Source organism: Panthera uncia, chromosome C2 (assembly GCF_023721935.1).
Source record: "Panthera uncia isolate 11264 chromosome C2, Puncia_PCG_1.0, whole genome shotgun sequence".
NCBI lineage: Eukaryota > Metazoa > Chordata > Mammalia > Carnivora > Felidae > Panthera > Panthera uncia.
This window is the reverse complement of record NC_064810.1, coordinates 149,227,127-149,243,141: the sequence shown is the minus strand read 5'-3', so window position 1 is coordinate 149,243,141 and position 16,015 is coordinate 149,227,127. Positions and strand designations below refer to the sequence as shown.

The 16,015-nt window shown below is 44.8% G+C and overlaps 1 protein-coding gene across 2 annotated transcripts in view; it reads left to right on the top strand.

Moving 5' to 3' along the window:
- Positions 1-13,073, top strand: part of XYLB (xylulokinase) — a 62,816-nt gene extending 49,743 nt beyond the window's left edge. The window contains exons 18-20 of one of the 2 annotated variants that reach the window (XR_007457415.1): positions 1,850-1,944; positions 6,041-7,936; positions 8,078-13,073. Coding sequence is in view for 1 of the 2 variants with exons in the window: in XM_049628995.1 (XP_049484952.1) it covers positions 1,850-1,944; positions 6,041-6,169 (224 nt within the window). In the remaining variant the exon portion in view is untranslated. Of the gene's footprint in view, positions 1-1,849; positions 1,945-6,040 lie in introns of both variants that reach the window. The other variant, XM_049628995.1, reaches the window with a different exon arrangement.
- Positions 13,074-16,015: the final 2,942 nt, after the last annotated feature.

Genomic DNA, 16,015 nt, shown 5'->3' with positions numbered 1-16,015 from the left:
TTGGCTAGGCAAAGGACCCCAACTTCAAAATACTTCTCCTTAGCGTCTTGAAAATACTGTTCCATAATCTTTCGGCATTTAGTGTTGCCCATGAGAAGCCTGGGGCCTACTTCCTGCTCCTTCTGCTGCTGAAGCAGGAAAGGAGCTGCCTACTTCGTTTCTTATTTTTCCTTTTCTTTGCCTATTTTGTTGCCAGAGGTCACCTGGGGTACTGCCCCACTCTACCCTCCAAAACCAGAGCCTGAGCTAAGTCCTAGCATACCAGCCCTCACCCTGACGTGTATCAGCCACTTCATGTCTATTTTCCCCAGCTGCACCTGGGATGAACCTCACACATAGCCAGTCTCTGGGTGAGTGGAGAGGGGACCAGTGTCTTTTGATTGGTCTCCGTGCTGGCCTCCCCACCACTCATCCCATTCCCCGTTCCCCTGCAGCTCTGAGCTGGGATATCCCAGCATCTGGTTGGAAACTGGGCCACATGTCTTCACTGGACCCTCCCTCACTCATGGTGGTCCTGAGTTTCCCTGTCAATCTGATTCTACTTCTTAAATTGCCTAGAAAGTCCTCACTTTTCTTGTCCACCTATGGCAGCCTTTCCTCTTTTCCAGGCCTGCACTCATTTACTTGGTGAGCATTTATTGAGTGCTTCGGGTATGCAGGTGTGTGCTAGGCACCAGGGCTCTTGTGGAGACCCAGTCCCTGGCCTTGCAGAGCTTGGGCTCAGCAAAGGAGGGACCTTGAATCTGTAGCCAGAAATGGTAAGAAGTGCTCCGTGGACAGCAGATGGTACTTAGGGGTGGAGGGTTAGGGAGCCTCCAAACAGGTGACATTTTTAGCTGCAGTTTATCTGAGGAGAAGGGCATAGGTCCATAAAGAGGGGAGATAGGAACACCTTACATGAAAGGTGAAAGTAAAGGCTCTGAAGCAGGAAGAATTGTAAGAAGCCTGGGATGGCTTCAATGCGGTGAGTCATGAGAGTGGAGGCTTGTGAGAGAGGAGGGGCAGGCAAGCCCTCCTCTTCTGTCAGGTGCCAGGTGTTAGCTGCCCTGCTGTGACACATGCTGTCACAGTGAACAAGACAAACTAGGCCCTGTTGGGGAGAGGTCTGCATGTGAAATTTCTCCTTTCTCTCTCTCTCTCTCTTTTTTAAATGTTTATTTATTTTTGAGAGAGAGACAGACAGAGTCAAGCAGGGGAGGGACACAGAGAGAGGGAGACACAGAATCCAAAGCAGGCTCCAAGCTCTGAGTTGTCAGCACAGAGCCTGACACAGAGCTCAAACTCACAAAGCACGCACTCATGACCTGAGCTGAATTTGGAGGCTTAACCGCCTGAGCCACCCAGGCACCCCTTCCCTTATCTCTCTTTATTTTATTTTATTTTATTTTATTTTATTTTATTTTATTTTTATTTTTTTTAATGTTTAATTATTTTTGAGAGAGACAGAGACAGAGCACGAGCAGGGGAGGGGCAGAGAGAGACGGAGACACAGAATCTGAAGCAGGCTCCAGGCTCCAAGCTGTCAGCACAGAGCCTGACACGGGACTTGAACTCACGAACCGTGAGATCCTGACCTGAGCCCGAAGTTGGACGCTTAACCAACTGAGCCACCTAAGCGCATCTCTTCTCCCTTTTTTAAAACAGTTTTGTTGAAGCACAATTTATATGACATGAAAGTCACCCAACTTTAAGTGCACAGCTCAGTGATTTTTTAGTCAGTTGACTGAGTTGTGCTACCATCACCATAATCCAGTTCTAAAATATTGTATCACCCCAGAGATAAAATGCTATTTTCAGTTAATGTCTTCATTTGCAACATGCACTGATGTGAAATGAGCTTTTCTTCTAGGCCTTGCAGCTGGAACAGACGTGCCCTTTTCAGAGGTTGTGAAGTTAGCCCCACCTCCCAGATTAGCTGCTACCCCAACCCCAGGAGCTTCTCAGGTGAGACACCATCAGAATTTGGTCAGAGCCTTTGCGTCGTGAAAACCAACTCTAGTTAATCCTGTTAGTCCTGAACAACACAGGTTGAGGGGCGCCAGTCCTCTGGCAGAGATGAAAATGCACATATAACTTTTGACTCCCCAAAAATTTAACCACTAATCTCTGAAGCTGAGATTACTCTTTGGAGTTTAACCCAGTTGGGGTGAGGGGGCCGGGCCTTTATACCTCATGTTGATCGATCTCTGCATGCAAGCCACCCCAGGATGGGGTAAGGCAGCTCTCTGTAGCCAAAGCAAACCCCAGTGGGGACTGTCAGCTGAGGGCTGGGAGAATAAGTTCTTCATTCCTGAAGGGCAGTCTGTGTGGTATGCCAGGCCATCCGTGACACCTGTGTTCCTGCTTGCAGAAGGTTCCTGCAGCCTAGGAGCAGGGCCGCGCAGACGGGGCGTTATTTCTCATCTAGCAGGCAGCATGAGCTTCTTGCTTGCATCAGATTTCCTTGGCCCTGAAGTGCCATGGGATGATGTGGGGTGGGCTCAGGAGCATCCAGAGCACATGCTGTGTCTGTGTCACAACCGAGTGACCCCAAGGTTAGGAAACTCGCAAGTTATAAAGGAGCTGAAAGCGTATCTGCCCAACCTTTGACCCCAAGGGAGACATTATCTGTACTATCCTGGTCAGCAAGTAAGTTTTCCCTCTTCTCTAGAGGGTGGCTCTGTCTCTGTCTTCCAAGGCTGTTTGCTGTGTAAATAACAAAAAGGTAGTCTGCAAAAAAAGCTGTCTCCTTGGGGCGCCTGGGTGGCTCAGTCGGTTGAGCGTCTGACTTCGGCTCAGGTCATGATCTCGCAGTCCGTGAGTTCGGGCCCCACGTCGGGCTCTGTGCTGGCAGCTTGGAGCCTGGAGCCCCCTTCAGATTCTGTCTCTCTCTCTCTCTCTCTCTCTGCCCCTCCCCCACTCATGCTCTGTCTCTTTCTCTCTGTCAAAAGTAAACATTTAAAAAAAATTTTTAAAAAAGAAAGAAAGAAAAGCTGTCTCCAGACATATAGAAACACCATGGAGAATTGTCTCCCAACATATCTGGGAGCAGAAGCTCACAGTTTACAGGTGACAGAGAACCCACACATATAGATGTGCCCACGCTTCTATTACTTTGTCCTTACGTTGTGTGCCCTTACCTTTAAGAGCCAGCTCAGTGTAATAAAAAGACCCTAAACTGATATAAAGGGCCTTTGGGTTCTGATTCTTATCCTGAATTCCCCTCACCATGTAACCTTGAACAGCACTTCTCATCTCTGAACCTGTTTCTTCGTCTGTGGAGTGGGGACAATATCTGTCCTCCCTACTTTTTATTATTATTATTATTATTTTAGGGAAAGAGAGAGAACCTTAAGCTGAGTGTGAAGGCTGATGAGGGGCTCAATCCCAGAACCCTGGGATCGTGACCTGATCCGAAATCAACAGCTGGAGGCTCAACCAACTGAGCCATCCAGGCACCCCTGGGTTGCCTACTTTTAACCTACTAATTGTGAGGCTTAAGCCTTTAAAAGGGTCCTTGACTATAATGGCTTGATTATATAACAAGAAGTCTGAAGATAGTTGCCAGGGTTGATTTAGTGGTTCAGCAATGTCAGACAGAGTATGCAAGCAGGGGAGGGGCAGAGAGAGAGGGAGACACAGAATCCGAAGCAGGCTCCAGGCCCTGAGCTGCCAGCACAGAGCCCGACGCGGGGCTCGAACTCATGAACCGCGAGATCACGACCTGAGCCGAAGTCAGATGCGTAACTGACTGAGCCACCCGGGTGCCCAAGGAACCCTTTACTCTTACACCCAAGAGTAACCTCAGAATCCTTCATAACACCAGGTGTCGCAAGCAGCAACAGTCCGTGATTGTTGGTGTCATGACCTATTTGAGGACCGGTTAGTAAACTCGTTGGGAGAGGGAGGTGCTCTATGGCACCCAGTTGGTTGTACTCCAGTGGAAACGCAAAACTGTAACTATTTTCTCTCGGCTCAGCTGGACATTGCAGTTTCCTCTTCCGAGAGGAGACCGAAGCTCCCCTTGAGTTCTCTGTCGACTTCACAGAGCTGCTCCCGAAGCACCGAGAGTGGGCCGTGGTTGCATAATCAATTACTAGAATACCGGACTTTGGAGCTAATTAGGCCAAGAGGTGTGGTTGGCATAAGCCAGTGGTGGTGCTTGTGAGTCTCAAGAAACTCTGGGTCCCTTGGTCGTAAGTGTCGCTTGTCTGGAAGACATGTGCTCACCTGAAATGCACCTGCCCTTCTCAGGCGAGGCTTAAAGAGCCACGGGTGAAAACAGCTTAAAAAAAAAAAGGAATGAAGGTTAAGAATGTGGGGTTGTGTTTCTGGCTCTTTTTCCCGTGTTGGCTTTTGGTTTTGGTTTATTACACAGCATACTGTATATGTAATTTTGTAGCCCACTTAAAAAAAAAAAAAAACCACTACAGCACAACATGAGTGTTTGTTTTCTTAAAACTGAGCATACACAGGGCGTCTGGGTGGCTCAGTCCGTTAAGTGTCCGACTTCGGCTCAGGTCGTGATCTCGCTGTTTGTGGGTTCAAGCCCCGCGTCAGGCTCTGTGCTGACAACTTGGAGCCTGGAGCCTGCTTCGGATTCTGTCTCCCTCTCTCTCTGCCCTCCCCCACTCGTGCTCTGTCTCTGTCTCTCTCTCTCTCTCTCTCTCTCACAAAAATAATGTAAAAAAAAACAAAAACAAAAAAACGGAGCATACACATTATTGTTAACGACTGCATGATATTCTATGTGGCTATTGAACCGATAGTTTCTTTTAAGGTTATTTATTTTGAGAGAGAAAACACACAGAGGGGAGGGGCAGAGAGTGAGAGGGAGATAGAGAATCCCAAGTAGGCTCCGTGCTATCAGCACAGAACCCACAAGGGGCTCCAACTGTGAGAGCCTGACCTGAGCTGAAATCAAGAGTCGGACACTGAACCTCCTGAGCCACCCCGGTGCCCCCCAGTAACTTACTTGAGCATTTAATATGTCTTAGAACAGTTGCTTCTAGGTTTTCAATTATTATAATTGCAATTATGTGAGTAAAAGGTTAACAAAACCTTCTATTCTGCATGAAAGTTTGAACTTGGGTTGACTTTCTACCTCTGTTTCCTTTGACACAATAAAAATGGAATGTCAACAGCATTACTAGGCCGCACATTGCTTATGTTAAAAGTGACCTTCAATTAAGGCACTGCACCTGGAGTGGGAAAACCATATACACCTGACAGGAAGTCGTTCATAGGGCTTCCCTCAGTACAGTGACTTCTCAGGGGCATGTCTCTTGCCTATGGAGTTGTTCAAAGAGATACTCCTGTGGTAGGAGATTCCAGAGCCAGGGTGGTTCGTGCACCTGTATGGTGTGGATTCCATCTCCTTGCGCCTGAGCTGTAACATGGGGGTCAGGGAGGAGAGACGGCAGGGAGACCCTTTCCTGGACACTTGTGCAGACTGCTGTAAGGACCGCTGCATGGTCTTTCGTTGAAGAGGTCCACCTGCAGCCACTGTGCCGACAGGTGCATTTCTCCAGTGTATCCTTTTGAGGGCCAGCGTGTGGCCTGTGGTATTCTTAGGGGACTGGCCGTTTAGTGGTGTCTAAGAAGACCCTCAGTAGGCCTGGCCCCCCACACGTAGGATTTCCTTAGGAGAACTTTGCAGAAGTAGAGTAACTGGGTCAAAGGCTGTGGGCATTTTTATGCCCTTTGATACCAGCGTGCGGTCAAGTTGGTTTCCGGAAGGGCTGCACGACCGACTTCACCAGCTCTGGGAAGAGACCCCGAGACAGCATTACCAGGGACCTGGAATTTTAAAAAATGTTGTAAACCTGGTAACGGAAATTGTTTGTTCGTCCTAATTTGCCTTTTTAAAAAACCTTAGGCTGCAGGTTTGAGTACTACTAGCTTTTTCCTCTTTTGCGAATTGATGCTTCCTTTCTTTTGCCCTGCACAGAAGCCTCAATTACAAGTAAATGGGGTATTAAGTTTTAAAACTGTAAGTTGCAGAGAGATGTAAGAGGCACCTCCCCCTCCCCAGTCTAACCAGCTCTTTCTGCCCCTCCAGGTCTACGAGGCCCTCCTTCCACGATACGCCAAGCTTGAGCAGAGAATCCTGTCGCAGACCCAGGGGCCTCCTGAGAGAATTCCTCAGGCCCAGGCACCCCTGTTAACCCTGCCTGCCCAGACTCACTGATCCCGCCTCGAGACGTGCTCCTGGACAGCAGGGATCCTCCTCCTTGTTCTAAGTGACTGTGCCTGCCCACCTTGCACTGCTCCAGTCCTGCCCCGGACCACCTAAACCCAAGGGACTTTTATGTACAGGGACTTAAATCAGCAGAACGGGGGAAACAAAGCCATCCCTCATCCCTTGACCCCAGCACCCCCTTCTCCAACTCGGACTCTTTGGCCACTCCTCCCCAAACTGCAACCCACAGCCACCCCCGCCCCATACCGTGACCCTGCTATCCCATTTCACCACCCCCCCAACCCTGACTCCCTTCTTTCAGTGTCTGAATGGCCTCCTAGTTTCTTCCTTTCTTGCCTTCCCCATGCTTACTCCTCCTTCAAGGTTTCTCCCTTCTGTCCTTCCAGCATCTGCCCCTCATCCTACATGAGCTCTTCTTCCTCCCCGTGCCCACCTGCTGAAACTCACTACCTCCCACCCAAAGAGTTTGACACACCTGATGACCGTGCTTCCTGTCCCCTCCCATCAGCTCTCCCCACCGGTTGCCTGACTCCCTGGCACACCAGACCACTTGGAGGGCCCCTCTCCCAGGTAGTACAGGGTAGCACCTCCCTCCCTCCATCCCTTCCTTCAGGGAGAATTTCTCAAATTCTGGATTTTTTGATTCTATTTCTGTGGTGTCGTTTGACATGTTCTCTGTCTTCTATATTTCCTGAAGATTGGTGGTTGGATCCAATACAGAGTTCCTCACCCTCAGTACTATTGACATTTGGGACTGGATAAGTTTTGGTTGTGGGGGGCAGCAGTATCACTGGCGTCTACCCGCCAGATGCCAGTGTCACCCTCTCCCCGAGTCGTGACAATCCAAAATGTCTCCAGACGTGGCAAGATACCTCCTGGTGGGGATAGGGAGGCCAAATTGCCCCTCGTTCATAACCACTGACTTAAGAGACTCGATCACACACGATGCAGTTTTCCTTTTTGCGTCAGACAACCAGGACGGTGTTGTGTTCTTCCATCAGGAGGCACGTAATGTCTGGTTTTCTCTCACTGTTGTGATGTTCATCCCCAGGTCCATCAGCGCACTAGGGATCCAGTTTTGTTAGTCCTCTTCATTTATGACCTGGCATTCTTCTATGTGAGACATTCCCCATCCAGTTACCCAGTGGTGGTGTTTATATAGGAGAGGCCGAATAAATAGATTCTTCCCGGTGTTCACTAGTGTTCAAAATAATGGGTTAATCCCCAGGCATCCTCTACCAGCAACTAGATATTTTTTTCAGTGTCAATCTGATGCATTTAGCGTATTTTATGTGTTTTAATCCATTGGGGTAATTATTTCTGTCCTTGCCTTCTGTTGTTAGCCATTCTCTCCAGCTCTTCTGCTTCCCTGATGTTTCATTCCTTCTTTCCTTACTGATACTTCTGCTCTGTTTACCCCTTAATTCCTGCTGGGCCCCAAATCTCTGTCCTCATCCTTCTTTCTCACCCATTCTGTCCTCTGGTTAGATGATTTCATCTATTCTTGGGTTTCAACCACCGTTTCCATACCAGGAACCTCCAGATCTATGTTTCCATCCAGAACTCTCCTTGGAGTCTACCAGCATTCTCACAGGGGTACTTCAGACTCCACTTATCTTCCCTTGCCCTTCCCCCAACCTCCTCCTTTCATGTTGCTGTTTCAGTGAATTGGAATCACCATGCATCCATGCATTCAGGAACCCAACCCCCAAATGCAGATATCCTCTCTCTTTCCCACGTCAGATGAGTCACCAGGTGAGTTTGGTTATTCCTCTGGTAACTCCTAAAGCAGTTCCTTTCTCTCCATCCCCCCTGTTTTACCTTGGACCCCTTTATACCTTGCTCAAATTATGACAAAAGCCTACATAGAAAATCCTCTGTGATCTGCTTCTACAGAATCCCCCAGAGATTACCTCTGCTGCAGGCCCTCACCTAAATTGGGACTTCAGTGAAACCAGGCTCCTTGTGGTCTCACCCAGAGTGGAAAAATGCTGCAGAGCAGGTCTGAGACCCGGTGGGTTAGAGCAGTGGATAGGGGGGAGTCAAAAGGAAGAGGTTTGCAAAATGAACGGGGCCGGCAGCATTTCTGAGAGAGATGAAGTCATCTCAAAAGGAAGTGGTGTCCTTAGCAGGCTTGGTGGATGAGAGGAAGAAGAAAGCAGAAAGCTGAGGGTGACAGCCTGTCAACAGCAAGTCGATTCAGAGGAAAACGGGCAACTTCCCAACCCCTGCTACCTACACTTGACTTATGAAAGAAATTTTACAACATTGACCAACAGAAAAAGGCTCTCTTAGACCAAGAAACAGAGAAAGGCGGTCAGTCCATTTCCCATTTTACCTCTGCCCCCATAGAGTTGTCTGTCATTGCAAGCATGTCAACATAAATAGAAAAGGGAACTTACCACATAGACATACGTAGGAAGAAAACAAAGTAAGAATCGATTTTTCAAGCTGATGAAATACTCCAAAATAAAGAGAACGAAAGAGAGTAAAGGACAAATACGGTAAATCGTAACAACCCTCCGGTGTGAGCTTTAAAAGAAGTTTCAGTGCAAGTGCAGATGTGAAAGAATATCACAGGTCAGAGCATTTAAAACTCAGAATGAAAATGAAGGTTCAACAGGCATGTGTGTGAAGAGAGAACTGATCAAGCTTGGGAAAGGATTTGAACAAAAAAGCGTCATAGGAATGAAGACTAAATTACAACATATTCAAATAAAAATCGAGATGTCTTCAAGATATAGAAGATGGGAATGATGAAAGCTAAGACAGCAAAGGATAGAGAGGAAGAGCTGACAAAGTCCAGAAGGAAAAGGATCAGTAAAGTAACAGGTAAAATGGGAGCTTCTGGAAGCTACCAAAAGAGAAGACAGTGGAATTGGTTATTTTTTTTTTTAATTTTTGATTATTTTTTAGTATAATTTATTGTCAAATTGGCTAACATACAGTGTGTACAAGGCGCTCTTGGTTTTGGGGTAGATTCCCATGGTTCATCACTTCCATACAATACCCAGTGCTCATCCCAGTGAGTGCCCTCCTCAGTGTGATCGCCCGCTTTCCCCTCTCCCCCCCCCCCCCCCCCCCCATCAACCCTCAGTTTGTTCTCTATATTTAGGAGTCTCCTACGGTTTGCCTCCCTCCCTCTCTGTAACTATTTTTTCCCCTTCCTTTCCCCATGGTCTTCTGTTAAGTTTCTCAAGATAGTGGAATTGGCTAATACTTAAACTGCCCCTGGAAGTTTCTGAAAAGCAAAAGATGTGAATCTTTATCTTGAAAGGGCCCCTTTTTGTTACATGGAAAATTGACCCAGAATGATCAACTGAGACATATCCTAGCAAACTGCTACACTTTGAAGGTGAGGAAAAAACCCATCTAGTCCAAAAGAGCTAGTTTTTAACAAAGGAAAGGTCAGGTTGGCATCAGATTTCTCAAAAAAAGAAAGTACAAGGGAGCAACATTTTCAAGAAGTTTAAAGAAAAAAACTGAACTAAGAATAAGTGTTTTGTATCAAGCTAAGCTGTCCTTTAAGTATCAAGGATATATCGAAGTTAGAATCATGTGAGAGCTCAAGAAATAGTGTACTTGTAACCCTGGAGGACCTTACTAAAAGACATGCTTCAACCAACTACGAGATGATTGGGGGACTTCAGCAAAATGACTGATGGTGAGCCTTGAGTGTCTTTAGTTTCAGATCTAAGACCAAAATAAAAGTGGAGATAAGGGTAGAAGAATAGTATCAAGTGGTATATGCTTTGACAAGGTAGAAATAACAATGAAATAGGGGCGCCTGGGTGGCTTGGTCGGTTAAGCGTCCGACTTCAGCTCAGGTCATGATCTCATGGTCCGTGAGTTCGAGCCCCGCGTCGGGCTCTGTGCTGACAACTCAGATCCTGGAGCCTGTTTCAGATTCTGTGTCTCCCTCTCTCTCCGCCCCTCCCCCTGTTCATGCTCTGTCTCTCTCTGTCTCAAAAATAAATAAACGTTTAAAAAAAAATGAAATAAATGAAAAAGAAGGGAGAAAGGACAATACAAAGACGTCTGTGTTGCAAAGGGAACGTACAAGGCAAAGTATCATTTAAAGTTGACAAAGCAAATAGTTGGGACTTAAGTAAGAAAAAGACTAAAAATTATATAAAGGTAATAGTGTCTTATGAAGATAATCACCAGAATAAAAATAGAAATCTCCCTCAATGTCCGAAGAAACAATAGTAAAAACAATAAATCACATAGTGAAAAACATACAGTGAATATAGTATATACACACAGTAGTATAACAAGCATAGAGTCAAATTAGTAAAGGACTCAACTCCTCTATTAAAAGTTCAAAAATGGGCAAAGGGAAAAAAAGAGGTAAACCAAGAAATACTATAGAGAATAAATGAGGTTACCAGAGGGGCGTTGGATGGGGAGATGGGTGAAGTCGGTGATGGGGATTAAGGAGTGCAGTTGTGATGAGCACTGGGTGATGTATGGAAGTGTTGAACACTATATTGTACACCTGAAATTAATATTACACTGTATGTTAACACATTTAAATAAAAACTTTGAGAAAAGTTCAGGTTGGGGGGCACCTGAGTGGCTCAGTCAGTTAAGCATCCAACTCGAGTTTGGCTCAGGTCATGATCTCATGGTTTGTGGGTTCAGGCCCCGAGTGGGGCTCTGTGCTGACAGTGTGGAGCCTGCTTGGGATTCTCTCTTCCTCTCTCTCTGCCCCTCTCCCTTGCTCATGCTTTCTCTTGCTCAAAAGTCTATTTAAACTTGAGGCCTTACTTTTTTCAAAAAGTTTCAGATTAGCTCACAAACCAACATCATATTATCTTATTTACAAGAGACACACTTAAAACAATTGATCCACAAAGGCTAAAAATTAGAGAGCTGGGCAAAAATATACCAGGCAGATACAAATCATAAAAAGCAAGATTGCAATATTGCTATTTGACAAAGGTAGAAGCCAGGAGAAAATTAGACAAAGAAGGGCACTATAATGCTAAAGGCCACAGTTCACAATGAAGGTATGTTATGAATGTTACAGCCTCAGCTATTTCTTTTGTCAACGTTAAATGATTTTCTTTGATTTCACCTATAGATTCCAACAATCTATATATCTTCTGAATATATATTGAACTTTGCACCTAATAAGGAATAATAATAAATAATAGAGAATATATTATTCTCACAAAAACTGGTAATTTATTATATCACAAAGACATCTATAATTGCCGCAAAATAAGGAGAATACAATCTTCTTTAATCACAATGCAATAAAATGAGAATAAAATATATGTGTTTTTAATGCTTATTTTTGAGAGAGACAGAGCATGAGCTGGGGAGGGGCAGAGAAAGAGGGAGACAGAACCCGAAGCAGGCTCCAAGTTCCAAGCACAGAGCCCCATGCGGGGCTCGAACCCATGGACCATGAGATCATGACCTGAGCTAAGTCTGATGCTCAACCGACTGAGCCACCCAGGCACCTCAATAAAATATATTCCTTAGTCCCACCTGGAGAAAGACTTCTATGAATAGTTCTTGGAGCAAAGGGGACACATAAACTAAAATTTTAGAGCTTTTAAAAAATGATAATGAAATCTGTGAGATATATTTAAAGCAGTGATAGGTGAAATATAACAATACTGCAACACAATGTGTCAACTATACTCAAAAATTTTTAAGTACTGTAACAATGATGAGAGACTAAAACGTAAATGAATTAAAAATACAACTCAATCAGGCAACAACATGCTGGCAAGGATGCAGAGAAAGAGGATCTCTTTTGCACTGCTGGTGGGAATGCAAACTGGTGCAGCCACTCTGGAAAACAAAATGGAGGTTCCTCAAAAAATTAAAAATCGAACAACCCTACGACCTAGCAATTGCACTACTAGGTGTTCATCCAAGGGATACAGGTATGCTGTTTCGAAGGCACATGCACCCAATGTTTATAGCAGCACTATCAACAATAGCCGAAGTATGGAAAGAGCCTAAATGTCCCATCGATGGATGAATGGACAAAGAAGTTGTGGTGTATATATACAATGGAGTATTACTCCACAATCAAAAAGAATGAAATCTTACCATTTGCAACTATGCAGATGGAATTTCGCTAAGCGGAATTAGAGAAAGACAAATATGACTTCACTCAAATGAGGACTTTAAGATATAAAACAGATGAACATAAGGGAAGGGAGCAAAAATAATATAAAAACAGGGAGGGGGACAAAACATAAGAGACTCTTCAATATGGAGAAAAAACAGGGTTACTGGAGGGGTTGTGGGAGGAGGGATGGGCTAAATGGGTAAGGGACATTAAGGAATCTACTCCTGAAATCATTGTTGCACTATATGCTAACTAACTTGGATGTAAATTTAGAAAATAAATAAAATGGAAAAAAGTACAACTCAAAAACAAAAAAAAAGAACAGTGAACAAAAGAGGGGGGGATGTTAGAAGTAATGATAAAATCATGTTGGAAAACAGGAAAATAACATTAGGAGTATTTTGATTGGGAAAAAAAATAGACAAGTCACTAGCAAACTTAAGTAAAAGGGCAAGGAACTAAAAATATAAAAAAGTAAAATGGTGAAAAAATAAAACAAAATAACTTTTAATTTTAAGGACTATTTTATACAATCCTACAAAGAAGTTTAGAAACCTAGATGAAATGGTAATGGCCTAGGAAAACAATGTGTAAGATGACTCCAGTAGAGATAAGTTTAAGCAGACTAATTTTCATAAAGGAAATGGAAAAGGTTGTCGAAGAGCTATACTATGAAAAGGACTCTAGGTCAGATGGTTTCACAGGATAATTCTGCCAAACTTTCATAGTTAATCCCTTTGCTATATAATGTATTCCAGGGCACTGGAAAAGAAGAAACACTTCCAGATTATTTGTGTGAAGCAAATCCAACATTGATCCCTATACTAGATTGCAAAATAAACCCCAATTCTTCATTTATCCCTACATGCACATACTTCGCAATGGAGTTTTGTTGTGCCCTCCCTCCCTGACTCTGGGCTCAGCCGTGCAAGTTTGGCCAATAGGGTTTTCACAAAAAAGATGCAAGCGTGGCTTTGAAAATACCTTATGCAATTGAGGATTTCTCTCATTTTGCTCTCTGCCTTTATTATGAAAATTTTGTGTCTAACCTAGCCTGACCAAAGCCATCCTGGATCAATCAAGGTATCTGACTGTCCCAGACAGGTGAGTGGGTCCACGTGAGACCAGAAATGCTGCCCAGCCAAGTCCAACCTAAATCACCAGCCTATGGATTTGTGAGCTAAACACATACTTATTATCTTAAGGCGTTGATATTTAAAATGATTTATTCACAATAACAGACAACTGATACAGGGGCGCCTGGGTGGCTCAGTCGGTTGAGCTTCCGACTTCGGCTCATGTCATGATCTCGTGGTTCGTGAGTTCGAGCCCCGCGTCGGGCTTTGTGCTGACAGCTCGGAGCCTGGAGCTTGCTTCAGATTCTATGTCTCCCTCTTTCTTTCTGCTCCTTGCCTGTTCACACTCTGTCTCTATCTCTCAAAAATAAATAAACATTAAAAAAAATTTTTTAAAAATGGACAACTGATACAGAAATCGGTGCCAAATCAAAAAAATAATATATGTGACATTGGAGCTGAGCTGTGGGTGGGACTTGGAAAAATGATGAGAAAATTATTTTGGGAGGCTGAAAGATGCCTGAAAGAAACCTAGCACCTTGTAGTAACTTGGAAGGTGGAAAATGTATCTACTGAACATTTGGGCTTGAGGAAAGACATTCCTAGGCAGGATGTTGAAAATGTCAAATATCACTCGGAAGAGAATTAGCCAGGTTTAAAGTAGAATTTAGAGGGAATGTAAAGGTGCTAGAATAATAACTCCTCTTCATCCCTTTAAGCCATTAAAAGATCTGACTTAAGATACAGCTTTAAGTAAAAACAAAGTCAAGGACTGAAAGACCCTTTGCCAAGACCTCTGAAAGAATCAAGGCATTATCAAGGCATTGAGAAAGAATCAAGGCATTATCTAATAGACTTTTCCAGTTGATTAAGATGACTTCGAGGAAACATGAGATTCCTGTCCCTCAGCAGCTTGATTGATACCTTAAAGTATCAGTGATTAAACCCAGAGAGCAAGCAAGATCTCAAAAATGATGGGGTATGGCTTTTGGTGTAGAGAGTGGATTTAAATCAGGCACAGAAGATCCAAAGAACTTTTTAGGGAGCTATACTAATAAAAAGTGGCATCAGCCTAGATTAAAAGGGACTAAATGTAAAAAAGACTCTGGGCCCCCAGCTTTCTTTGGCCAGGACACAGGCTGAGGATGTTGTTCAGAGGCGTGTTTTCCAGTGCTCTCTTCAGAAGTGCTCAAGGAGGGCAATGCAAAGTGAAAGATGTAGACGGTAAAGCCAAGAGCCTTGGGAAACAATGGACAGGGATGTCACTTCCAGTGTGGCAGATAAACTCCAATATGGCCTGCAATGACCCCTGCCTCCTAGTAGTCACACCCTTGTGTAACTCCCTCCTGGGTGTGAGCAGAACCTGTAAGGTGCTTCTACACTAGATCTTAGCCAAAAGGCCGAGAAGCTATTGTAAGGTGCTTCTAATAGAATCTGGCTAAAGTGATGGTACGTCACTTCTGTAATTATGTTAACATATGATTCTAATTTCTATCTTTCTAGCGGAGTCTAATGACTCTCCCTTGCTGACTTGGATGAAGTAAGCTGTCCTATGGAGAGACCCACAAGGCAGGGAAGTGAGGGCACTTTCTGGCCAATAACCATTCAATAGCTGAGGCCCTCAGTCCAGCAATTAACTAGGAGCTGGATCCTGCTAACAACCACATGACTTCCCTAGTCAAGCCTCAAATGAGACCCCCAACTCTGGCCAACATCTTGATTATAGCCTTGTGAGAGGTTCTGACGCAGAGGACCAGAGGACTCAGGTAAACCGTGCCCAGTTTCTGAACCCACAGAAACTCATAATAAATGGGTGTTGTTTTAGTTTGTGGTGATAACTAGTTATTTACTGTTACGCAGCAATAGAAATTCAAAGCATTCCCCATCTATAGAGCAGAGGGACCTGCTCATACACTCCCAGTGGGACTTGGGAATTGCTATGGGCCAGTGACTGCTATCTGCTTCCATCCTGACACTTCCCAAATGATAGCTCTTTTGCTATTATCTTGTCTCTGTTTTCGTCCACTTATGTTGGCCATGTGAGAGGCTTAGCCTCTCCTATACCTGGTTCATACGTCCTTGGCTCAAGCGTAGGCGCAACCAGACCTTACTTAGATGGTGAAATCCTAAACCCGACTGAGATTTTCGAGGGCTTTGGGATGGGAATGTGCATACTCAACATGTGGAAATGATGTGTTTAACTGCGGCCAGGAGGAAAAACTGAGACAGCTGCCGAAATGGCCCCACGTGCCTCATGCGTGTCCGCATACTTTGTTGCACGGCTTTGCCACGCTCTCCCATTCTGAATAGGATTGGTTGTGTAACTTGGCCTTGGCCTCATCAGTAAATGGGATGCAAGCTGAGGCTCTAAATGACTTGCCTGAGTGAGCCTTCTCTTTCTTGTAAGAGCAGCGTTACTGCGGTAAGAAGATGACGGGCACGTGGGACAGAGCCTGGTTCTTCCACGTGCTCCCAGCCAACAACTGGTTGAACTGCAGATGTGTAAGTTAGCCCAGCCGATGTCGGAAGCACCTCAGTCACATGAGCAATAAACCTTTTAGTGCTGTAAGCCTCAGGCTTTCTGGTTGCTTGTTAGGCAGCGTGATTTTAACAGTAGTTAACAGCTACAATACCCAACCTCATAAAGATAAAACAAAATAAGAA